The following is a 26600-nucleotide window of genomic DNA, read 5'->3' as shown; positions in this document are numbered from 1 at the left end:
GAGACTCGGTTTCAATTCCCCGCCACTGCCTGTAGGGAGTTTACACGTTCTCCCCGTGGGTTTCCTCCGGGTCCTCCAGTTTCCTCCCACAGTCCAAAGACGTACTGGCTGGTAGGTTAATTTGTCATTGCAAATTGTCCTGTGATTAAGCTGGGGTTAAATTGGGGGGACGCTGGGCAGTGTGGCTCCAAGGGCCAGAAGGGCCTATTCACCGCCATTTTTCAATAAATAAATAAATGGATGAATGAATAAACAGATAAATAAATAAATAGATGGATAAATAAATAGATAAATGAGATTTGGACTGTGGGAGGAAACCAGAGCACCTGGAGGAAAGCCACATATTCATGGAGAGAGCGTACAAACTCCTTGCAGACGGCGCTAGAATTGAACTCTGAACTCTGCCACTCCAAGGTGTACCAGCATCTATCTAACGGCAGAGCCTACAGTATGTGCAGGGGAGGGGTATGGAGGGCTATGGTGCAGGTAGAAGGGATAGAGCAGAAAAACAAGTTGGCATGAAGTAGATGGGTCGAACAGTCTCTTTCTTTGCTCAGTGACTAAATGACTCTATTCCCATGTTAAGTGCCTCATACTCCAACATTACTATGGAACAGCCAGCGCAGGAGTTAATATTATTGCTGAGCTCAGGCAAAGGCTTTTGGATAGACGGCAAGAAGTTACGAGCATTGTTTCTTGATGGGAGCAGAGGGGTGGGCTGGCTCATAATCCCTCCCCACTGGCCACGCAGAGTAAACTAATCACTGGCGGTATGTAAGTGTTCCCATCCAGGAGGTGTCCTGAATCATCACGGCTGTGGCTGGGAGGTGAATGAAGTCTCTTTACTGTGCATCATTTACACCGTCACGTTTCATTTACTTTAAAGGTTCACTTTTAAACGCATCTTGGAACACTTTGGAGAGCTGATGATTAACGGCCAGGGAGTTAAATTCACTCTCATTGCAGTTACTTAAGACGACTGAGCTGTGAAACGCTCTTCAGTCAACTATTTGCATCATTCCGCACGAACTCACGTCACTGGAGAGCTTTGCCCACGGGGCGGTTTGGTTAATAAAAACTGAGGCCCTTTGCAGAGCTGACCCCCGCGGATCAGCGAAGTTGCGAGTTGGGTCTGTGGATCACAACGCCAGCTACGGTTGAATAGGTAACACTCTGACGTAGGAGGTTGTGAGTCCAAGTCTGACTCCAGAGGCTTAAATCAAAAGTCAGCGCTACCCCGCGTTGGCAGTACAGAAGAAACGCGCCATTTCCGGTGCCACATTAAACTGCTCACTCACAGACAAACGTAATGACACCGGCACAGTCGCGTAGCAGTTAGTGCAATCACTTCACAGCGCTAGTAATCACCGATTGGGATTTGATTCGCACCACCATCTGTAACAAGTTTGGATGACCTCGCCGTGACCGCATGGATTTCCTCCGGGCGCTCCGGTTTCCTCCCACGCATACGGTAGGATCAGTGGGTTGTAGAAACACTATGTTGCCGCTGGAAGCCGGGTGACACTTGCGAACTGCCCCCAGCCCCAGCACAATCCTCAGATTTCGTTGGTCATTGAAGCAAAGGAAAGTGTTCCGATGTATATGGGACAAGTGAAGCTAATTGTTAAAATCCTTAATTTCTTTAGACGTTTACAAAACTATCTCAGAGCAGAGGGTCTCCTTACCTTGACTCTACCTCACAGAGGCCTTTCAGCCCCACAGTATCCATGCTGACCCATCTATTCCTTAAAACCCTTCACCTCCAAGATATTATTTAACCCCAACCTTAGAAGCTCCCTGAGGGAAAAAGTCAAAAATATACACTCTCCCGTGTGCGGAGATGTGCTCACAGGCCCAGTTTTAATATTGTGCCTGCTCATTGTGGACTTCACCTTTAAGCATTTAAGTGCCTCACTTTAGTTCACTCTTGGGGCTTCTACGGACTGTGCCAAGACCTTTTTGTTTCTGTCAAGAAACTAGTCTTTATTTCTTATTAAATACCAGTAAGTCAAAATAATGGGAGTTAGCTTCAATGGTTGCCTCTGTGTTATTGTGTAAACTAGCGAGTGTCAGATAGCAGTGTGATGGATCCAGTTCAGCTCACCTCCAGCAGTGTCCAAGCTGTTCCTTCGCATCACTTCTCCTCTGGTGATTCTGAGAGGAATGGCACTGCAGTGAGAGTGAAAACCCGGTGGATGAAAGAAATCAGACACCGAAGCAGAAAATGCAGCAAGCACTCAACAGATGGGGCTGCATACGTGGAACGACAAAGAGGGACACAAGAGATCCTGCAGCTGCAGGAAGTCCTGAGCAACGTTAACAAAAATGGCAGAGGAACTCAGCAGGTCAGGCAGCAGCTGTGGAGGGGAAGGAGCAATTGACGTTTCAGGCAGAGGCCCTTCATGAAGCGAAGAAGGGTTCTATTTCAGGTTGAAGGTCCTGAATCAGAACAAGGAAAGTTAGATTCAAGTCTCTGAGAAGGTGGGAGAGGACAAAGGGAATATGGCTGACGGGTCAGGTAAGGGCTATTGTGGGGATAGTGTTGCAAATAGCAGATCAGGAGGTTGGGAAAAAGCAAACCACAAGATTTGGATTATCAGAAGGAGTATGTATTTGTAAAGGAAAATCCCACTATTCTTCTTTGAGAGTCAAGCTGTGTATCTTCCATATTCAGCAGAAAGAACAGAGTGCAGTTCAAAACCTACAGGAAAGATGGCTCCTCTGAAGACGGAGCTCATCCTCAGTATTCCTGTGTGAAATTTAGCCTGATTGTACGGTTCGATAGCAGGGAGCAGAGTTAATTTTCCAAGGGCTCTGCTACAACATCTTTTCGATTATCAAAGAGAGATGACATTCCTGTACCTCATATGCCAGCTGTAACACAGACCTGTACATTAATGGTGTGAAGATCTGGTCTCCGCTCTCTGACCCAACGTCTAAGTACTGACGCTGGATGGAAAATGTGAAGAATGTTCTCCTCTCCCATCTTTCATTCATTCAATAAAGCAAAAAATCTCCCCTTAAGATAAATGTCATTCTGAAAAAATATTGAGAAAAATAAACATTTTGATCACTCACTGTGTTGGAGGTTGTAGTTGTTGTCTGTTACCTGCCCTTCCCGTCAGCACACTCTGAGGGTGCACCAGGTCCTTTGGCCTCTCAAATTGGTTTCATTAATCACTCAAACTACGATTGGCCTTAATCGGCTACTCACCCTGGTTCCAGGTTTCTAAATATATACCCAAATATAAGAGAACAAATTCTGATTTGCAATTATCAGTTCTCTCCAAGCTTCAGAAAAAGATGCAGAATTAAAGCTATTTTGAGGGGGCGTGAAATGTACCCTGTGGCAGATTATTTGTGCACGTGAAATCATCCCAGTGCACTGGCCAACATCTAACCCTAACAAGCATTGCCACAGATATTATTAATGTTGGTATCTGTGAGAGTTTGTTGTGCAAGGCTGGTTGCCACACCAGGAGAAGGGTGAATGTGGTCACCGCACAGAGGGAAGGGTGTGAAAGCTTTGGAGAGGGTGCAGAGGAGATTCAGCAACTTGTTCGAAGTTCAAAGTACGTGTGTGTCATTACACACTGCCCTGAGGTTCACTGTCTTCCAGGCATTCAGAGTAGAATAAAGAAATACAACAGAAACAATGAAAGAATGTACACAAAGACTGACAATCAACGTGCAAAAGAAGACGAACTGTGCAAATACAAAAAATAATAAATATTAAACCTGATTTTGAAATAAATAAATAATCTGAGAACATAAGTCCTTGCTAGTGAGTCCATAGGTTGTGTTAAGTGATCAGTTCAGTTTTGAGGGGAGTGAAGTTATTTATCCACGCTGGTTCAGGAGCCTGATAGTTGAAGGGTAATAACTCTTGCTGAACCTGGTGGTGTGGGGCCGAGAGCTCCTGTACCTCCACCCTGGTGGCAGCAGTGATTGGAGAGAGCATTGTCTGGATGGTGAGGGTCCTTGATGATGGGTGCTGCTTTCTTGTGGCAGCACTCCTCGTAGGTGTGCTCAAAAATGGAGAGGGCTTTCCCTGTGATGGACTATAAGACCATTAGATATAGGAGCAGAAGTAGGCCATTCGGCCCATCGAGCCTGCTCTGCCATTCCATCATGGCTGATCCCGGATCCCACTCAACCCCGTACACCTGTCATCTCGCCATAACCTTTGATGCCCTGACCGACCAAGAAATTATCAACTTCAGCCTTAAATATACCCACAGACTTGGCCTCCACCGCCGACTGTGGCAGAGCATTCCACAGATTCACTACTCTCTGACTAAAAAAATTCCTCCTTACCTCTGTTCTAAAAGGTCACCCTTCAATTTTGAGGCTGTGCCCTCTGAGAAACATCCTCTCTGTATCCACTCTATCTTGTCCCTTCAACATTCGGTAGGTTTCAGTGAGATTCCCCCCCCCCCCCCCCCGCCCCCCCCGCATTCTTCTAAATCCCAAAGCTGCCCAATGCTCCTCATACGTTAACCCCTTCATTCCCAGAATCATCCTCGTGAACCTCCTCTGGACTCTCTCCAATGATAACACATCCTTTCTGAGAGATGAGGCCCAAAACTGTTGACAATACTCCAAGTGCAGCCTGACCAGTGTCTCGGTATTATCCCCTTGCTTTTATATTCCAACCCCCTTGAAATGAACGCCAATGTTCCACTTGCCTCCTGTACCACAGACTCAACCTGTAAACTAACCTTCTGGGGGTCTTGCAGGGGGACTCCTAAGCAGAAGAGGATGAAAGGAGATTCGGTGGTGGTACATAGCAGGTGGAGGGGTTGCGGGTTGCGGGTGCACAAGGGTATATGGTGATAGGTAGGAGGCTTAGAGGGGATCTGAAGGGGGATTAGGTGTTTGAAGTCTGAGGAGATGCTCTCAACATTGAAAACACAGTTGAAGCCAAAGCAGAGAAGGCCACGGTCTGAACAGAGGTAAGTGGGATGCCTGTGGGTGATAGGCTGAAGGGCTCGTTTCTCCTGCGGTTCTACCATTACCAGAGTGCCCATGATAGATCATTCAGAAGTACTTCGAGGCCAGATGGTCCGTGAACAGTGCTATTGAAACGCGTGTTCCCACTCCAGAATGTCTGTGTACGGACAGCAATCCAACCCTGCGAAAGTTCCCTTCTGCATTTACAAACACCGAAAGCGAAGTTGCTCATCTTCAAAGCCAATTTTTAAGTATTTTATTGATTGTGGGAAAAGTGGCACGGAGCTCGCGCCTATCACGGTCAAAGAAAGTGTAATAAAATACGTTTTGTTTTAAATGTTAACAACTGGCTCCAAGGGGCAGGCTCTCGGAGTGTTTAGATTGCGCCTTATCTGCGGGAGAGCAGTAAATGATTCTTTTTGAATTTGCGTGTGCGGTGGGGCGAGGCGCGCCGGCGGCGAGCGGTACCAGACATCGCCGGCCCCTCGGGCTCTCCACGCTGTCCTCCCGTACCGGACTTCACCTGTTTGCACACCAGTCAGTAAACACGGAGTCGGTGACTTATTAATCCCACCCCTGACAGCGAGGCGGAGAGCGGCAGCGGGAAGGATGGAAACAGGTATACATACTCCAGTTTGCGAGTCATTTTATACTCGAATGGACTGGCTGAAACTCGGTGAATATCTGCAGTCCCTGTTGCAGTTTGTAAGTTTGTACGTAGCTCGGTGAAGTTACTTACCGGGACTTCCGATGTTGTCTCTGGGAAGGGCAGGAACATTCGGGAGTCTAAGCGGTGATATTTGTTTAAGGTGGGGAACATTAACTGTTCTTTTTTGGACAAGAGACAGCTAAACCCTGGAACTGGGCTCTTTATTAACAAACCATTTATATATGAGGTTAACATCAGCAACATGACGGAAGCTGCGAGAACCGCGACCCTAATCCACGCTCCGAGGAAAGCTGACCGCTGTTCCGTGGGCAAAGTATATTTTTGTGGGGAAGAATCCGAATTCGCATGGTTTTCCAAAGGATACGCCGATATGCCATAGAGCTCGAAAGCAGACCCTTCGGCCCAACTCGTTCCTGCCGACCAGGTTGCCTAAACTGGGATAGTTTCATATCTGCGTTTCACTCATATCCCCCCCCCCCCTCCTTTCCAGTCCTTGTGTCTGTCCATGCTAACAGCGCTACCACACGTCCTGCTGGCCCATTTTGCCGTCCAGTTGACAACGTGCCTGCTGTTCATCTAAAAATTGGAAACTGATCTTCAATATGGGCCGCGCACAAAGCTGGAGGAACTCGGCAGGTCAGGCAGCATCTATGGGAAAGAGTGAACAGTCGACGTTTCGGGCCGAAACCCTCCCTACTGACCGTCCGAGTTCCTCCAGGGGTGTGTGTGTGTGTGTGTGTGTGTGAGAGAGTGTGTGTGAGAGAGTGTGTGTGTGTGGGTGAGTGTGTGTGTGTGGGTGAATGTGTGTGTGTTTGTGTGAGTGTGTGTGTGAGTGTGTTTGTGTGAGTGAGTGTGTGAGTGTGTTTGTGTGAGTGAGTGTGTGTGTGAGAGAGAGTGTGAGAGAGAGAGAGTGTGTGTGTGTGTTTGGGTGAGTGTGTGTGTGTTTGTGTGAGTGTGTTTGTGTGAGTGAATGTGTGTGTGTGTGTGTGTGTGTGTTTGTGTGAGTGTGTGTGTGTTTGGGTGAGTGTGTGTGTGAGAGAGTGTTTGTGTGAGTGTGAGTGTGTGTGTGTGTGTTTGTGTGAGTGTGTGTGTTTGGGTGAGTGTGTGTGTGAGAGAGAGAGTGTGTGTGTGTGTGTGTGTATGTGTTTGGGTGAGTGTGTGTGTGTTTGTGTGAGTGTGTGTGTGAGTGTGTTTGTGTGAGTGAATGTGTGTGTGAGAGAGAGTGCGTGTGTGTTTGTGTGAGTGTGTGTTTGTGTGTGAGTGTGTGTTTGTGTGTGTGTGTGTGTGGGTGAGTGTGTGTGTGTGAGTGAGTGTGTTTGTGTGAGTGAGTGTGTGTGAGAGAGAGTGTGTGTGAGAGAGAGTGTGTGTGTGTGTGTGTGTGTGTGTGTGTTGCTTTGGATTTAACAGCACCTGCAGAATTTCTCGTGTTTTTTAATTTGGGCTGTTTGCTTAGGGAGCCCGATGTAGAAGACTAGATTTTTTTTGGCCTTAGTTGTACAACTTCTCTCCGGATGGCACAGATCACAGGCTAGTGTGGCGTGGGTGGATGTTAAGGGTGACCCGCGTCACTTTGTGTCCATACAGTTGGTCTATGTATATAACAGTTTCTTGATAGGATTACTTTTATATCTACATTTATTGTATTTTTTGTGTTTTCTTTGTTCTATATGCTTATTTTGCCTTCTATGCTGCTTTGGATCCAGAGTAACAATTATTTCCTCATTTACACTGGTGTAGATTGGCAATAAACAGTCTTGAATCTTGACAGTGAAGAAAGTCACTTGAAGGACAGGAAGTTTTGAACATGCAGAGGGAGAGGGGTGGAAACATAGAAAACCTACAGCAGGCCCTTTGGCCCACCATGCTGTGCTGAACTACCTTTGCCCTCTATTTTTCTAAGCTCCATGTAGCCATCCAGGAGTCTCTTAAAAGACCCTATCGCTTCCACCTCCACCACTGCCGCTGGCAGCCCATTCCACACACTCACCACTCTCTGCATAAGAAACATACCCCTGACATCTCCTCTGTACCTACTTCCAGGCACCTTAAAACTATGCCCTCTCATGCTGGCCATTTCAGCCCTGGGAAAAAGCCTCTGACTATCCACATGATCAATGCCTCACCATCTTATACACCTCTATCAGGTCACCTCTCATCCTCCGTCACTACAAGGAGAAAAGGCCGAGTTCACTCAACCTATTCTCACAAGGCATGCCCCCAATCCAGGCAACATCCTTGTAAATTTCTGGGATTATCAAGTGGTGATTGGGATGTTGTGGATTTAGTAGAATTCTTTTTTAATTATCAAAGGGTAGAACAGACTAAACTAGCACCATTGTCAAAGCTGCTGATAAAAGTATTCAAAGCAGGAGGAGGGTCATCATCGGAGAGAGTGTGAGGCTCCGAGTTCATTTCCAGGCAAGGCCTGTCGGTGTTCGAGATTCCGTTGGACAAGAGGTTGTCAACACTAGAGAATGAGCTGTTTCCTTGCGAAGGGTCAACATGGTGCAGTCTGGCAGGGTCTGCCAGATGAAATTGTGCTTCAGGATGTCTGACTGAGACGTTCCTAAGCAGACAGGTGTGGAGGAGGTATTTGTTGTCCTGACTGGAATAGGGAGGAGAGAAGCAAGAATATCGGGTCATTGTGGATTTGTGTTGTTGGCATTATAAAGGAGCTTACATTTACTTTGTTGCCTTTGTCTAAACTCAGGCTGTAAGTGTTGATTTATGACTCTTGTCTGTCATTAATAGGCTCTTGTGGGCTTGTTGGACCTTACCTCAAGCTTTTCTATACCTTGGTCAATTATTACAGAATCATTCTTGTGACTTGGATGTTTCTGCAAAGCTGTCTGTTGCCACCCCGGAATGTCCTGTATGGATCATTGTTGCCTCTTTACTAATGATTCTCCCACCATACTCTTGGTTATGGTGTTCCTAGATCCTGACCCAGCCATTGACATGTTTTATGAACACAAGGGGTTCTTTCCAAAGCAACACATACAAAATGCTGGAGGAATTCAGCAGGCCAGGCAGCATCGTTGGAGAGGATTAAACAGTCAACGTTTCAGGCTGAGACTCTTCACCGGTCCTGATGAACGGTCTCGGCCTGAAACATTGACTATTTATTCCTCTCCATAGATGCTGCCTGACCTACTGAGTTCCTCCAGTAACTTTGTACTCATTGATGTGTCTTCAAGCCAACATGTAAGTTGAAGGAAGTGCATTTCCAAGTAACTCTCGAGGATGAGTACCTCAGATTTCCCACTCGGTGATTTTCTCCCCATCTCCGTCCTGCGTGGCTGATTCCTTACCTCAGGACTGTAACTCCAGGTGCTAGATATGCCAGCAAGGGGGCAATAACATTCTGGGTCCAACTGTGTGGAAAAAGCCTGTCTAACTACCTGGCTGAGAATCAGAGACTCCTGCCAGGCAGTCAGATTCCAGCAAGTGAGCTCAAAGTGCAGCCAAAGCTGGAACAGACGTTGATCTCTCTGTTTTAGAGCCATGATTCTGGAGCTAGTAGGAGACATTGAAGTTTAAATAGATAATAATTAACAGCAGTGACTTCTGTATACACACTGTAGTAAAACTTCCAAAGACATTGCCGACTCTGAATCAAAGAGAGAGATTAGGATCAAAAGTCTGGTCAAAGTCTGATCAAAGATGGTGTCAGAGAGATGGAGAGGTTTAGGAAAGGAAAATTACATAAAGAATGAGCACCCGGACTGTGTGTTCAGATTAGAGAGAAATGGAGATCTTGAGGGGATTGGAAGAATGTTGTTCATGTGCAATGATTTTATTGTCTTACAATTATTTTGTAATTCTTAATTAACATTCTTAGAATTCTTAGTGGATTCCGATTAATTGGGTCATTGGCAGCTGCTTGCTTGGGACAACTTGTAAAGTGCAAAAACTAATTGAGAAAATAAGATGGGATTCCCTTTGCTTAACTGGGACAGGAGATTGTTACTGAACAGTTTCTAACCCGCGTCAGTCATGCGCACTTGTTAGGCACTGTGCCTGAGAGCGAACAGTTTTTAAATAGCGTCAGTTGCGTGTGTTTGCGTTCAAAAAGCAGTGACTTTTGTCACTGATAGTTGGCAAGAAGTAATCAGTAAGACAATTCAGAATTGTTTTGGTCTCTGCGGTTTCAAGCATTCAGGCCAGAAATGACCGGGAGTGAAAGTGAAATGATTTCAGTACTTTGGCAAGTTAGGAACTATGAAGTTCAAAGTTCAAAGAGCATTTATTATCAAAGAATGTATAAATTATACCACCTTGAGATTTGCTTGCTTACAGTCAGTCGCAAAACAAGGATCCCAATTAAAAAATAAGATCAACCTCGCCACCCCCACAGTGCCCATAGAGAAATTAAAAAATGAATCAAATGATATTAACAATAGAAGTGAGCAACAACACATTCCAAATCAAATTGAACCTCAGATCCAAATCCCCGGAGTAGCCCCAAAGCCTCTGTTCAGTTCATCATATTAGTGGGGGAAATTGTTGCAAAGTTCGTAGACACTAAGCACAGCAGCCAGGCCAGTCTCACAGCCTTACCATCTCAGAGAGAGAAGCCCCCAGACTATCTGGGCTGACGTTTAAACCTGCACTAGGTCCCGGGCCCCGCCACCAGCAAATCGCTCCAGGCCTAAATGCCGAAGAAGCCGTCTTCGACCACTCCAAATTGACTTGGCCCCCAGAGTGACCCAACTTCAGCTGATTCTCCGCACTCTGCCTTTGCAGTCTATCTGGGCTGGCGTTTAGATTGTCTAAATAGTGGATTGTCCCTCGCATTAGGACCCGGATTGGCGAGTCGCTCCAGGCCTTGACAGAGCTGCCCTGCGATTCGCTTTGGACCTGGACTTTGCAGCTGAAGAAGCTGTTCTCAACCTTTCCAAATCGGCTCAGTACTTAGAGCAGTCCACCCTTGTTCCTTGCGTTAGTTGGACGGGCATCGGAACTCCACTGCCTCATCTTCTCCCCTCTGAATCGTTCACTCCAACCAGCACGGCTCCAACTGCAAGTGTGTCAGTTTTGCAGCGCACCAGCAGGGCACACCCCACGGATTCACTTTGCCTTCGCTCGCTTCGACATTGTTTGCAGTGATTGTTTATCGCAACATACTTCGAAAAAAGTGTTATTAATAATGGTTTCAATTAAATTCCTTTGCTTTCAAACTGTCGCACACTTTTGGTAGCGCTATCTTAAACCAGCGGTCTCAACAATCATCTTGCATGTCTAAAGGAAAATGAAAGCTTGTATGAAAGCAGTCTACGATCTACACTGGGCATTTGTGCTGATTTTGTTCCATTGCAGTCAATCAAAGTAACACAGCAGCAAACACTGGATCAATTCCTGCATTGATGAATATGAGGAACTAATTCACAATATTACAGCACTGTAGAGGTGTCGGTAGTGTTCTGATTCATTCTGTATGTCATTTAAATACAAAATGAGTTACTCAGTTAAAATCAGTTTGTCTTTTTTATATTTTTAAAAATACTTCTATGAAACTTTGACTAATTGGGGAAACCGCTTGTACTGGATTGGGGCAAAATGCACTGGTCCTCATGTTAACCGCCTCACAATGAGAGTGGAATGTGCTTCCACAAGGAGTGCTTGTAGCAAACGGAGCAGGAGAAGGCCTGACTAACACATGAGGAGAGTGGAAGGAGCTGTAGACGGGTGTGATGAAATAACATGGGAGAATACCCATGTGGATAATAGACTGATTGATCTTTTTTTTGTGCTGTAAATTCACTGATCCCAACCTTGGCCTTTCTAAATTAAAAATTTGTAAAGATTGGACCCAGCTGTGACTGAATTCTTGAAAGGTGCAAGATACTTTGACAGGAGGCTTGCATATTTCTTGCCGATGTGGAAGTTCTCTCGAACAATCTCTTGCTCAGGTTGTTTACAGTTCAGTTGGACAATTAGATCCTTTTTTCAATATCAGGAGTGTTGCATCAAGTAACGACAGTGCTTCACTCCATTTCTCAGGTGAAGGGTGTTCAATAGAGTGGCTTCTTTAAGGTCTGAAACACTGACCATTTCCTTGTCTCCACAGATGCTGCTTGACTCAGTGAGTTCCTCCAGCACTTTGTTCATTCTTTGCTCTGGATTCCAGCATTAGCATTCCTTGTATAGTTACACTCTTATACACTTAGTGTCAACTGGAAGATAATGGAGTGATTTTACCTCCGGGTAACTGTAAAATGGAGTGGAGGGGATGAATTTGGAGTTATAGATTGGGGCCTTGTCTACAGATCTTCCACCTTCCAAGGTCTTCAGTTGACACAAAAATCTAAAGCACTGGTCAATCTAATATCAAGAGTTTTACACCAATTCATCATCTCCACTGCTGCTGAATTTTCTGTCTGAACTGAAAATAATCTGTATGTGACCAGGCAGAAAATATTGGATTTCATTTATTTCAATACTTAAACATAAACTCTGCTTGTGTAGAAGCTCATGATGTGTGAAGTGACTCAAGTCTCTCTGCGTGAGAGTAAGTGAACATAAAATGGAACAGCACAACAGTATATCAGATATCACCCATCTGATATCCCCTCTCCAATCACCTTAAAAGTATGTCCTTTCACATTAGCCATAACCAAACTGGGGAAAAGGGGCTGACTATCCACTCTATCTATGCCACTTATCATCTTCTACACCTCTATCAAGTCTTCTCTCATCCTCCCCTGCTCCAAGGAGAAAGTCCCGGCTCACTCAACCTGTCCTCATAAGACACACTCTCTAATCCAGTGACTTGCATCATTATTTGGTTTCAACTAAAACTTCCATTACAACTAGAAACATTTCTCTCTCAGATCTACATCTTTAAAATTGCCTGTGGGATAAGCTTTGACGTTGGGGTAAATGTAAAAACTCGATCTGCTGCCCTCACCTGTCCAGGCTGCAGGTGACTCCAGACCCACTAAGGTGGTTGAATCTTAATTGACTTTTCAGAGAGCGTCCAGCAGTTTCCATGTTCTGTGAACAAACACTGAAAGTGCATTACAGTTAAGTGATGGAGGTATTAACACCATAGAATCAGAGATTTGAGATGGTTAATTATCAGAGTCAACAATGCATAAATTTATAGCACTCATGTTTGGACACGATCTCTATCCCTAGTTAACATTAAACCATCCTTTGAATATTGAAATCTTTTACTTAAAGTTATGCAACAGTTTCTTCCCCCAAGCTATCAGACTCCTCAATACCCAAAGCCTGGACTGACACCTTGCCCTACTGTCCTGTTTATTATTTATTGTAAATGCCTGCACTGTTTTTGTGCACTTTACGCTGTCCTGTGTAGGTCTGTAGTCTGTGTTGTGTTTTTTTTTACGTAGTTCGGTCTAGTTTTTGTATTGTGTCATGTAACACCATGGTCCTGAAAAAACATCGTCTCATTTTTACTGTGACTGTACCAGCAGTTATGGTCGAAATGACAATAAAAGTGACCTGACTTGACTTAAAATGTGCAAGGTAGTCACATTTATTCCAACTTATTCAAAAGTGGGCCAAACTTCACAATAGGGACTATAGATTTTGCAAGTATTTGTATTCTGCCCTTGCTGAAGAGCTTTCCCCATTTTCTCAAGCTAGGCAGATAGATAATTCCGTTTTAGTTGTAGTTGAAGGGGGTTTTATTATTCAGCAACACGTTACAGGACGCAAGGAGCCGGCGTGAAAAGACGGTACTTCTCAGCGAAAGGCTGATTCAAACAGTGATTCAAATTCCTTCAATTTCAAACAAGTGCTTCTAACGAATAGATGAAGAGACAAGCGATTATGTAACGGTTGACCTAATGCCAAAGGCTAGTTGCTTAACAACGTGATAGTAAGTAATCGACAATAGCTGTGGGCTTACAGTTATGCAATGTGATCCAGTAATTAGAAATAAAATAACAATACCAATCAGGAAAGACATAACAATTTACTTTCCTTTATTTTATTGTCGCCAAACAATTGATACTAAAGTGTACAATCATTACAGCGATATTTGATTCTGCTCTTCGCACTCCCTTAAGTACAAATTGAAGTAAATATGAGAAAAATTTTAATTATAAATCATAGTTAGAAAATAGAAAAGGGAAAGTAAGGTAATGCAAGTCAGGTCCGGATATTTGGACGGTACAATTTGATTTGCTGATGTGGATATGGTGTAAGATACCATATCAATGTATCAATTTTTTTCTGTTATTTATATTTTGTGTTTGTTCAGGTGCGGCGGGGGGAGAAAATAGAACTGGAAGACAGATGGGATCACAAGGCAATGGGAACCATGTGAGAAATGATTCTGGAGAACTGTCACAGCTTGTGGCCTTGGCCAGCCCCTCCAGTGAACTCATTGGGGAGCCTCCTTTCGCCCAGGGCCAGGCAAGCTCTGGCCAGCCCCACCATGTTGTTGACTTTCCTGCCCAACCAAAGGATACAAGTGAAGTGGAGCAAGGTACAGACTCCCTGGGATATATAAACAGAGCCTTTGCTGGAGAGCCTCCTCCATATTCTCCACCAGATCCAAAGGCAGTGCACCTCCTCTACCCTTTCTATGAGGCACCTTTCACGGGACAATTGCCTGTCATGTACCAGCCAGGAGCACAGGATCAAGTCTTTTACCAGAACCAGCAAGCCCTACCCGGAAACTACCCTTTCTCAATTGTAAGTAGTGACTCTTTATCATTTTGCCTGTGCGGTGTGAGTCTTTGACTACTTTCAACAAGATCCCACTGAGGGGGATCAGCAAGAGCTGGCCATCAGTACTCTGGCTGGTTGTAGAGGGAACCAGATCCAATTTTTGATAACTCTCTTTTCAGAAAATTAGGTTATTTATGCGCTTTAGTTTCTGTCATTGATGTATTGTGACCAGTCGATTATCAATATTTGTAAATCCTGCCTGTCGTTTGGCTGCTGTTCCCTCATGGGATCTGATTTTCCTTGTGCTCAGGCATTCACTTGTACTTTGGCAGAACGGGAAAGAAATTCTCTTTCCCGTTAGTGGGCTCCTTATCCTACTGAATATGGGATGTCAATGTACAGTGATTTCTGGGATTTTCCCGATTTCTCCTTCTTCAGTATCACTCAGAGTTGAGATGACTGTTTCGTGCCCAGTCTGCAGGTTTTGGGGTGGCTGTAAGATCTGTGCAGGAGTGAGGGAGGGTGCTGTCTGCCCACCAAGCAGTTAAATTGAGACTCATTTGGACAAGTGATTTACGGCTGGTGCTTACAAGTACATCGTTCCCTGAAGTGGCGCCTCCTGGTGGTGAGAAGGGTAAGTGTTCTCTGCCTTCTCTGGTTGAAGATTTGTGACACCATGCTCGAGTTGGTGAGGCCACACTTGTGTGAAGTTCTGGTCAGCACACCAGAGGAAGGATGTGGCTGAGCTGGAGTGGGTGCAGGAAAGCCTGGAGGTCAATCGGAGGCTGGGGGCCAATGACTGCAAGTCCACCGAGGAGATCGAAGCCTAATGTCTGCGAGTCCACTGGAGCCCGGAGGCACAGGACGGCCGGTCCTGGGGCTGGAGGGCTGTATGGGGTTGTGAGGGAGGAATAGGGTTTGTTTTGCTGTGCTCTGCACCATTCCACTGAACAAGTTGGGCATGCTACGCTGGCACCAGAAATGTGTAGCAACACTTATGGGCTGGCCCCACACTTTATCCTTGGGTCTTGTTGGTTGTTAACTTAAACACCACATTTCACCGTGTGTTTTGATGCACAAATAAATGGATCAGAATCTAAAAAGTTTCATTAAAATGCTGACTGAACTAGAGGACTTGTAAAGAGGCGCTGAATAGGTTGGGTCGTTTTTCCCTGGAGTAAGGGAGGTGACATGATAGAGGTATATGAGAGGCATTTATAGGGGGGTAGCTACAGTCTTTTCCAGTGTAGGGTTGTTAAAATCTAGAGGCCATGAACCTAAGGTGAGAGGAGAAGGTTTAAAGGCAACGTGGTAGTTGGTATCTGTAATGAACTGCCAGAGGAGATGGTGGAGGCAGGGATGGTAACAGGACAGATAGTTGACTGATCAGTGCACAGAGGCATGTGGAACTGATAAAGATAGGCATGATGGTTGGCAGAGAGATGACGGGTCGAAGGGCCAACTCTATGGCTGTGTCCCACAAAGAAGAAGGGTGATCTTTCATCCATTTTTTAACGGCAATTATTCCTCATCCAACATCATCAAAATCCACAATGTGTCTCTGAGAGTTTGTCAGCTGACACTTGGTTGCTGTGTTTCCTTACAATGTAACCGGGATATCCATTGTGTTTCCTTACAATGTAACCGGGATATCCATTGTGTTTCCTTACAATGTAACCGGGATATCCATTGTGTTTCCTTACAATGTAACCGGGATATCCATTGTGTTTCCTTACAATGTAACTGGGATATCCATTGAGTTTCCTTACAATAGTGCCCATGCTGAGACTGTGAATGAAACCACTGGACAGATACAGCTGGTAGATATAACAATCTTTGTTTGGGTGTTTATTGCATTCATGCATATGCAGACGTTTCAGGTCATTGGGTGTTTCCTGGTCTGCAGCTCCAGGAAAACCATTGTTCTGAGCTGTATTTTAAATTCAGTCTACAATCCACATTCAGATCTGAAGACTGGTTGCTGTTGAAATGAGTACAGGTTTCCTCCACTATCCGAAGGTAGAGTGTTCTTATGAAACCATTTGTAAACTGAAATGTTGTAAAGCGAAGAAGCAATTACCATCAATTTATATGGGAAAAATTTTTGAGTGTTCCCAGACCCAAAAAATAACCTACAAAATCATACCAAATAACAGATAAAACCTAAAATAACACAAACATATAGTAAAAGCAGGAATGATATGATAAATATACACTCTATATAAAGTAGAAATATTGTATGTACGGTGTAGTTTCACTTATCAAACACTGGAAGACAGTGAGCCAAAATCAATTTGGAGGAAAAAGATCACACGCCTACACATGTACACGCATACATATGTACACGCATACATACGTACACGCATACATATGTACACGCATACATATGTACACGCATACGCAAGCAACTGCCCGCACAAGGCTTCATGGTCATGGTAGTCTTTCTTGGGGTAAACACACGTATAAAGCGGGCGTCTTTTTTTCGTAAAAGCGAAAATCCTCTTTGGTTAGCGAAAACCGGTACTAATGTAGGTCTTTCGTAACAGTGAGCTGTCGTAAAGCAAACGTTCAAAATACAGGGGCCATCTGTATTTCCATAACCGCAGAATACACTCTAACACCTGCATTCCAAATCAAACAAGCTGGCACTGAGACCATGAGGGGCACTAGGTGGACTTGTTTCTCTTACATGCTTCATGGTTATAATGTTCAAAAAAAGCACCTCGCTCTTCGGCCATTGAAATTCACTCTTAAGAGATCAGCAATAGTATTAAAGGCTGTGCTTGTTTTTCCCTGGAACAAAGGAGGTTGAGGGGTGAGCTGGTTCGTTTGTAATGTGCCGTGTCGTATGATGTGGGCGATGATGGTTTTTCCAAGACTAGGATTGTTCTTGGGAAATTTTATACAGCAATAGTTGCATAACCAGGACTTGTGATATGCACCCTCTGCTCATATGACCATCCACCACCTGCTCCCATGACTTCACTTGATCTTGACTGGGGGCTAAGCAGGTGCTGCACATTGCCCCAAGGTGACCTGCAGGCTAGTGGAGGGAAGGAGTGCCTTACACCTTCTTTGGTAGAAATGTATCTCCACCCTGCTACCCAGAGTAGAGAAATAACATCATAAGGAGCATAAATAGTATAGTCAAAATTGTTTTCTCATATTAGGGGCATCAAAGTCAAGAGGGCATAGATTTAAAATGAAAGAAAGGAGTTTTAAAGGGGTGAGGTTACTTATAGAGAATGTGTTTGATATCTGGAAGGACATGATGGAATTGGGTACAATTATTACATTTTAGACAGGCACTTAAGTAGGCAATGTGTAAAAGGATGCAGATCCAACACAGGCAGATGGAATTAATGTAGATGGGCAAAAAGGGTCAACATAGATCTGTAGAGCTGATAGACCCTGTTCTGTGCTGTACGACTTTTTTCAATTTTCTTTAAGCATATTATTGGACTTACATCGGTACTGTTTTTAAATAGTGCGGTGCAAAGCATATCAACACCTTGTACAAAATCCCATTTGCTCTCTCTGTGCTTTTGATCACATTTTATTCGATCTTCCCAGCAAACTGCTTATCAGATCGATTATCAGATTCCTGAGTCCTGTTCTGCAATACTTAGCTGCTGCATTCCCTCTACATTTGAAAAAGACTCAACAACATTCTGCAGATCATGGAAATCTGAGGTGAAAACAAATGAAGGTAAAGACAGCAGAGCCGGAATCATCATCGTGGAGAGGAACGGGGTTAATGTTTCAGCCTGATGACCTTTGCTCAGATCTTCATTCTGAACACAATATTGATGGCACAAATGTGGCTGTAAGATGGGTCTAAAATTTTAACTGTGGATCTTTAAAGTTGCTCTTCATAGATTGAATGTGTTGACAGAGAAGCTCTATACTTAATAGGCCATGTATGTGTGTTTGAAACTCTGTGCATCCTTTGCTGGCTGACTTCAGAACAATTGGAGAATTCAGTGCTGATCTTATCAGCTAGAAGGGAACTAAAGACAGGGCGCTTAGTTTACTGTATCAGCATAATGATTAACTGAATCCTTTTGCCTGCAGGGATTCTATCGGGTTCAGTAAAATGAACCCATGACCTTCGCTACTTTTAGGTAGAGCTTGACTCACAAGACTTAGGGCATTAGAGAGCCCCCGGAGGAGGTCATCCCCTGCACTTGTACACCCATACATCAGGACACAGGGAACCTTTAGAAGTCTCCAGCTGCACTGAACCTCAAGAGCATGACGGGCACTCGTAATGAGAATACTTTAAAATGTGTTCCTTGCTCTTTTCTGACTCAGCAGCAAGATGTATCCACAAACAAACGATGCTCTGTACACCCGTTAAAGGTTATAAGAAATTGCTTTCTTAGAATTATATAAAGAATAAAATTTTGAAAGAAAGAAAAGTGATTAATAAAATAGTAAAAGGGATAAAATAAGACTTACTCATCAATCTTGAAGCTATGCCACACAATATATTGTCAAGGTGCACCTCAGTTGTTGGACAATTTTTATAGTCTCTCTCTCTTTCCCTCTCCCTCTCCCCCTCTCCCTCTCCCCCCCCTCTCCCTCTCTCCCTCTCCCCCTTCTCCCCTTCTCCCCCTATCCCCCTCTCTCCCTCTCTCCCTTTCCCCCTCTCCCCCTCTCCCTCTCTCCCTCTCCCTCTCTCCCCCTCTCTCTCATCCGTCGCTACTTCTAGCCCTTAGCACTAGTCGTGACGCAGCCTAAGAGACGATTCCCACTTATACGAAGAAATTGCCCCTTTTTATCTTTTTATATTCTTCAAGATCCCTTCAAAAATCTAACATAAATTTTACCTTAGTATTTTCCAACCAAGCATGTTTCTCACCGTTATCTAATCTCATGGCTGTTGACTGGTACAGTATTCATACTCAGTATTTAAAACACTGCTGTGGACTAGTTCCCTTGTGTTTTCTCAAAACATTCCCACAACTCAGATTACACCATTTTGTTGACAAATTTCCATTTACTGTTACACATATTAACACATACCAAGGAGGAATCAACTTTAACTCTTTCCTTACAACATTGTTCTAATTTGCAGTCACATGATAGCACAACAGGCATCACAGAACTGAAAACTACATAATATGTACAAAACACCGTTTGCTCTTTCTCCTCCTTCAAACACCCCCCATCAAACACACCTGTCAGGTAAAGCTCTCATACAGAAAGCTACGTGGGTAGCATAGCAGTTAATACAATAATTTTACACTGTCAGTGATCAGATTGGGGTGTGATTCCTGCTGCTGTCTGTAAGGAATGTGTACGTTCTCCCCGTGACTGCATGTGTTTCCTCCGGGTGCTCTGGTTTCCTCCCACAGTCCATTTGTGAATCATGAGCATGCTATGTTAGCACCAGAAGTGTGGTGACTCTTGCAGCCTGTCCCCAGTATAATCCTCTGACTGTGTCGGTCATGAACACAGAATGACACATTTTACTGTGTGTTTCGATGTGTGTGTGACAAATAAAACTATTAATTTTTTTTTAAAACTGAGTTTTCCAACATTTTCTGTTTTTGTATCACTCTACAGTTCTGTTAGTATCAGCTCCAGGTTTACGTGGGATAGAGTTCCAGTTTGGAAATGGAATTCATGACAACAACCTACACGTTATAGAGCACCTTCGACATTCTTTAGACAAGTTCACAAAACCAATAATCAACCTGCTATCGAGCCACATTCCGGGCATACTGCCTGGAAGCTTAATGAAACAGTTGTATTTAAGAAGGTGCTTAAAAGGGGAGAGGGAGCAGGGGATGTGTGTGTGGTAATATGGGTGTACTGTTGGTTTTGTGGTTCATGCACCATTAGCTGTTAGCACAACTGTTACTTTTTCTAACAAAACTGTACCACATTAAGTTGAACTATTACAGCACTATGCCTCAGTTGAAAGTAGAGCTCCACAATTTGTCTTTGATGCTCTTAATCTAAATCAGTCATATGATACTCTGCAGAAGGCACAATACAGCACACTCTCATTAAGGACAAGTATCTACTGTGGCCGTCTGTTGTTACAGTGACTTAAAGAGAGTGTGGGAAAACAGGAAGTGGCTCCCTCAATTCTGGAGTAAGGAGTAGTAAACAGGGCTGAGGTTAAGACAATGAAGCGGGACAAAGGGGAAACTTTAGACAATTCGGACCCCCACAACCCAGGAGATACTCTCATCTCGCTGCTGCTATCAGGAAGAAGGTAGAGGAGCCTCAGGACCCACATCACCAGGTACAGGAGCAATTATTACCCCTCATCCATCAGGTTCTTGAACCAGAGAGGACAACTTCACTGAACTGTTCCCACAACCTATGAACTCACTTTTAAGGACTCTTCATCTCATGTTTTCAGTATTTATTGCTTATCTACCTATCATTATTATTTATTTTTTCTTTCTTTTTGTATTTGTACAGTTTGTTGCCTTTTGCACGCTGGTTGTCCACTCTGTTGATGCGATCTTCATTGATTCTATTGTATTGAGTATGCCCACAAGAAAATGTATCTCAGGGTTATATCTGGTGACGTTTATGTACTCTGACAATAAATTTGCTTTGACCTTTGAACATTAATACTGGAGAATCTGCAGATGCTGGAAATATGGAGCATCACACACAAAATGCTGAAGAGATTCAGCAGATCAGGCAGTATCAATGGAAGTGAAGAAACAGTTGACGATTTGGACTGAGACCCTTTAGCAGGACTGAACCTGGGACATTAGTGCTTTTCATTCACCTTGCTTTTCAAGGTGGTAGCTTTGTAGATGTAGTAAGTGGAAAATGCCAGAGAACAAAATGCAAGTGATCCATGAGGAAAAGAAATCTCAGAACATCACTAACTAACTTGTTGGTACCAAGTAGAGTTGTATAGCAGAGAATCAGGCCCTTTGGCCCACCACTTCTGTACTGGCCATCATAAATTTGGAGAACTTTGCAGAGCCAAAGATGGTGGCTTCTCTCCAGTCCTGTTGTAGGTAATCCATGTCTCAGAGGCCTGGTGGACCATGAGCTTTTTGCCAGATTTGACATTGCGATATCCAGATGTCTTTTCGTTCAATAGTTAAAAGACTGGACTAGGTGAGGGTGAATTTCATCATTGGTTCTTACCTTTGTAGGGAACTATCTCAGGAGAATGTAAGGATTTCATTGTGAATCTTTATTCAGAGAGCTGTTCTGTTTAGTGGCAGGTCACAGAAAAGGTTGTGGGTAAATCCTATCTTTGTGTGACAGTAGACAATAATTTCAGTAACTTCACCCTCGTGAACCAATGGCTAAAGGCTGCTTCCGGAATCACTGAAGAATCCATCCACTTACAGCAGGAGTTCCCAGCCTGGGGCCCATGGACCCCTTGGTTAATGGTGGGGGTCCATGGCATATAAAAAGTTGGGAGCCCCTGGCTTAACGGTATAGTGGATAGCTCAATGGCAAATGTCACGAGCAGCTACAACAATTATATGTCTCTTTAAACCCTGCTGATTGTTTGCTGAACTGTACGGCACGGATGGTGACAGAGAAGACATACTGCAAATTTAAAACCTGGCTCAGGCGGAAAATATGAAACACGCGTCGGTGCCTCCATTACTGCAAGAATAGCATCAGTTGGAGTTGAAGAACCAGATCTTATTCTGGGTCACGTCAACCCCGGACCAACCCCGGCATTGCCAGCTGGTTCTCCTCGAAAAGTGTCGGAGGATTGCGTTGAAGTCTCTTCATGATGATGGAAAAGACCTATGGATTGCTCAGAGACCAGTTTTACTGTCCCCGGATGAAATCGGAGGTCGAAGAATACTGCAAGTCGTGCATTCAATGCATATGGCGGAAGACACTGCCTACACGGGCAGCTCCTTTGTCCCACTTGGAGAATGCGGGCCCCCTGGACCTGGTGTGTATGGATTTCCTGTCAGTAGAACCCGAGCCAGCAATACAGCGAATGTCTTAGTCATCACGGACCACTACACCAGATATGCTCAGGCTTTTCTTACCAAGCACCAGAGGACGTCTACGGTAGCAAAAGTGTTATGGGAGAAGTATTTCATCTATTATGGCCTTCCCAGGCAGAGTCATAGTGACCAGGGACGGGATTTCGAGAGCAGACTCATCCGTAAGTTACTGGGCATGATTGGAGTTGAGAAGGCGATCCCCAGCCAGAGAGGTTTAACCAGACCTTGCTCGACATGTTCAAGACCCTGGAGATCAGCAAGGAGAGCAAGTGGAATCAACATATTGGGCATCTGGTTCACAGTTACTACTGTACAGGAAATGAAGCTACCGGGTACTCGCCATATTATCTGATGTTTGGGAGCGAGGCGAGGTTGCCCATCGGCCTTTGTTTTGGGCCTGACGAGGGTGACTTAGCACCGAAGCCTTTTCTGAAGTATGTGTCTGATATGAGGAGAGAGCTGAAAAGGGCTTCTGAATTAGCTGGGGTCACGACTGCCAAGCAGAATAAAGGAAATAAGAGGAGGTACAATCAAAAGCTGAGGCTCTCCCAACTCCAGCCAGGAGAGCAAGCCCTCATGAGGAAAGCATAAGTTGGCTGACCGCTGGGCGGCTATGCCCTTTGTGGTGGAGAGTCAGATGCCAAACCTACCAGTTTTCCGGGTGAAACCAGAGGAAGGGAATGGGCCTGTCAATATTCTCCATCGGAACCACCTGCTGCCCCTGGGTCTAGAGGTGCAGGTAGACCCAGAGCCCGACTTGGCGCCTACACCTAGTAAGAGGTCTCTGCAGCGACGTGGGGTGACTGCAGGGCCAACAGCAGGCAAGGTTAGGCCGGTCCCCACCCCTGAGAGGGATACTGATTCAGAGGATGAGCACCTGGATGTGTGGTATATGCTGCCTTTTGCTAACTCCCCATTGATTGAGGAAGAGACTCCCGACCCTTCTCCCGGTGAGTCAGGTGAAGTGGGGGTATCTGTGGGCAGCCTGGGTTGCAGCAAGACTCTGCAGGGGAGGAAGTGGGGCTTGGCCACGGGACAGAGGGCTCCGAGATCCAGGTGGGCATGAGTGATAGGTCAGGGTAGACCCGAAGACTCCCCAGTAGTGTCTGAACCGTCAGGTGAGGGGGTGCAGAGAGTTAGGAGACCACTGGATAGGGTGGCCAACGTAGCACCAGGGGATTAGAGTGTGACCCGTAGTGTTTTGGGGAACTGTGTCACTGCATTGTGCACTTGGATTGGACTTTGTGTTTTGCAGGAAGGGTTGGCGAATTATCTCAACATCATGAGGACATGACTAAATTTGGTGGGGGGAGAGTATAACACGCTGTAAGGTTTCACTGCTAATGTAAGGGCCTCTCTGTAATGTTCCACTGCTGAGGTAATGGTTTCACTGTAGCAGCAATGTTTGGGTTATGACTGGAGATAACGGGGCTTGTTGACCAATGAGCAGAAGTTATTCTTCCTTGTGTGTCTGGGAGCCGGGAATTCACGGTCCTTTGCTGGGGAGAGATGAGGAGAGAAGACGTGAATAGAGAGAGTTGGTAGACCGCCAGAGTGGACTTGGAGCGAGGGCCCGAAGGTCAGCGACGATCGGAGGAGGTCGATGGTGGACGAGCATCCTTATCAGTGAGCTCCAACATTGCGCAATAGACTGTTTCATGAGAATGGGCCCTTTTCCTTTTTTTTTGTTTCTTTACTAACCAGATAGTCAAATTAAGAACTATAAAGCTCAATCACTTAATCGCATATTGTGAACTATTTGTTATTTCCGTGGTGCTGATTTGTACCAGGGATACATCGCACAGCATCCACCCAAACGAGGTTTCTTAAGTTTAGCTGGGCCGGGGGCTATCACCCCCGAACTGAGTTATACAACCAACTAATGATCAGAGTTGTGATGAACACAAGATCGGTTCCGTGATTGGTGAGATATCTACAGGCAAACTTTAAAAATGAAAATAAAGTTCTTCTTTAGATCTTTTGCTGGCAATTTAAATCTAATAACTGCAATTTTTCAATGAATTCCAATGAAATAGTTGACTCTCAAAATCTCTCATAGGGACCTTCTGTGAAATGATTTAAATGATTTCTCAGCTTTTCAACCCACTTTCAACCATTGATGCAGCAGTGTGCATCAATGACTATTGAAATATCTCTTCATACATTTCTATTCCAACAAAAGGCTTGTTGTAGGAAAGCAGCATCCATCATCAAAGATCCTCGCCCCCCCCCCCCCCCCCGGGCTGTGCTCTTTTCTCGCTGCTGCCATGAGGTAGAAGGTTCGAGAGCCTCAGGACGGACCACCAGGTTCAAGGACAGTTACCACCCCTCGATCATCAGGCTCCTGAACAAAAGATAATTGCATTCATCTATTGAGATGTTCCCACAACCAACAATCTCACTTTAGGGATTCTTTATCTTATTTCATGCTCTCGTTATTTATTGCTATTTATTTATGTTTGCATTTGCCCAGTTTGTTGTCTTCTATGCTCTTGCTCTTCCATTTATCCTGTTTACGGTCACTATACTATTCTATAGACTTGCTGAGTGTTCTGGCAGGAAAAATAATCTCGGGATTGTATGTAGTGACATGTGCAGTAGGTACTCTGATAATAAATATTACTTTGAACATTTTTGAATTTTGAAAAGGCAGTCTCTACTTTTTAAACTTTTCTATCTTCAGAAGCATCTGAATTTGGGAGCTTGCTGGCCCTTCAAAACTTCTGACGATGTTTATGCCAACTGTTCTTTGCAAGGCCTCATGTTATTTTTCAAACGTTGCACTAAATTCAATTCTATTTCAGAAATTATTTTTTAAAAGTTACTAAGAACTCACGTAACATGGAATATGAATGGTGATACATTTTATATTAGAGATTAACAAAACATATTTATTATTTTATGTATATATAAATGTGTGTGTGTGTATATAAGTTTTTGAATAAAAGTAGACTGACAGGTTCATGAACTGGTGTGCTAATGTACGAGAGTGTATAAGTACTTAATATATAAAGGTTTTGCTGTTATGTAGCTTTGTTCTTTTAAGGTAGGTCACCTGATATACATGTGTGTGTGCACGTGGACATGTGGGCTTATATGTGTATATATGTGGATCATGTATTTAGTCTGTTAAACTACTACTCGAAAGTTGATGGGACCACTGTCACTTAAAGCCTCTTGTTACTGCACCATTGTTTCAGCTGAGTTTACAGTTACCAGACGTGTTTCCTTGATGCTCCTAGTGTAAAGGAGTTGTTACTCTCTAGAGTAAGAATGTAGGAAGAGCTGAGTACATTAAAGAGAGATTCCTCGGGCTTAGGGCTAAGGCACACCCTCTGTGAGTGGTGACCACGTAATGAAACTGTGCCGTTTGCCAGAACTGGAAGAGCGTAGAAATGTCAGAGTGCGGCAGGACTGGAGGAGGGAAGGGGGTAGGAAAGATTCAATCGGTACGATTTCATGTCTGTCACTAGCTGTTTTCCTTTTTCCTTCCAGTATAATTATCCATTGCCCGGATTCCAACCAGCTCAGGAACAAAGGAGGCCTCCGAAGGACTACATGGTGGAGTCGGTTCTGGTCACTGTCTTCTGTTGCCTTCTGTCAGGAATCCTGGCCATCATCTTCTCACATGAGGTATTGATCTTTCATAATAACTGGCTTTTGAAATTTATGGAGAATCTGGATCATTGGATCCTTCAAATATCTCCTTATAGCCCCCCTGAAGCAATGTGGGTGTTAATTGCATGTAAACTGATGCTAGCATGATGACACCTTTTGGCAAGGTGACAGCACAGAGAGCAAGTCCTTGATTCATGACAGAAGTCTCTGCCCCTTCTCCAAAACCCTGGAAACAGGCACCATGTTCCAGTTATGATCAAACCAGTGCTCATCAACACTTCCTTGCTCTTTGTCTTTATTTATAAAGCTCAGGACACAACTGTTATTGTATTAAGTGCTGTTTCAACTTGCCTTAACCTTTCAATGAAGTGTGCATTTATACCCACAGACTCCGCTGAACCTGTACCCCTTTAACCTACAAGTTTAAAATGCCCCCTTCTTCCTATGCCAGGAGGAGACATTTTACATTTCTTAGTACTAAAGTTCATCTGTCACTTAACCCATTCCACCAGCCCGTCTCTGTCCTCCTTGGGCCTCCATTGGACAGGACTGGAACTGACCAGAGCTGTATTTAACGAAAGTTCCGTCGGGGCTCTTAGACTGGTCTGGAATTAGTTCAGACTCTGACCTGGACAAAAACTGGTTCAGGAGCTGTGAACTAAGTAAAAACTGAGCCCTGGACTGGACTAAATCTATATTTAGAACCTGGACTGAACTGGTGTTAAATCAATTGTGGAGCAGACTTAATG

The 26600-nt window shown here is 44.4% G+C and overlaps 1 protein-coding gene across 7 annotated transcripts in view; it reads left to right on the top strand.

Moving 5' to 3' along the window:
- Window positions 1–1215: 1215 nt before the first annotated feature.
- LOC132407481 (proline rich transmembrane protein 1B) overlaps window positions 1216–26600 on the top strand; it is a 29341-nt gene continuing 3956 nt past the window's right edge. The window contains exons 1-3 of one of the 7 annotated variants that reach the window (XM_059994084.1): window positions 1216–1471; window positions 13857–14293; window positions 25729–25866. In XM_059994084.1, coding sequence (XP_059850067.1) covers window positions 13892–14293; window positions 25729–25866 — 540 coding nt within the window. In that variant the 5' untranslated portion in view covers window positions 1216–1471; window positions 13857–13891. Of the gene's footprint in view, window positions 1472–5378; window positions 5763–6123; window positions 6260–13856; window positions 14294–25728; window positions 25867–26600 lie in introns of those variants that run through there. The other 6 variants (XM_059994080.1, XM_059994082.1, XM_059994083.1 and 3 more) reach the window with 6 other exon arrangements.

This window comes from Hypanus sabinus, chromosome 18 (genome assembly GCF_030144855.1).
Source record: "Hypanus sabinus isolate sHypSab1 chromosome 18, sHypSab1.hap1, whole genome shotgun sequence".
NCBI lineage: Eukaryota > Metazoa > Chordata > Chondrichthyes > Myliobatiformes > Dasyatidae > Hypanus > Hypanus sabinus.
The sequence above is the reverse complement of the archived record's forward strand: the minus strand, read 5'-3'. Positions and strand labels throughout refer to the sequence as shown.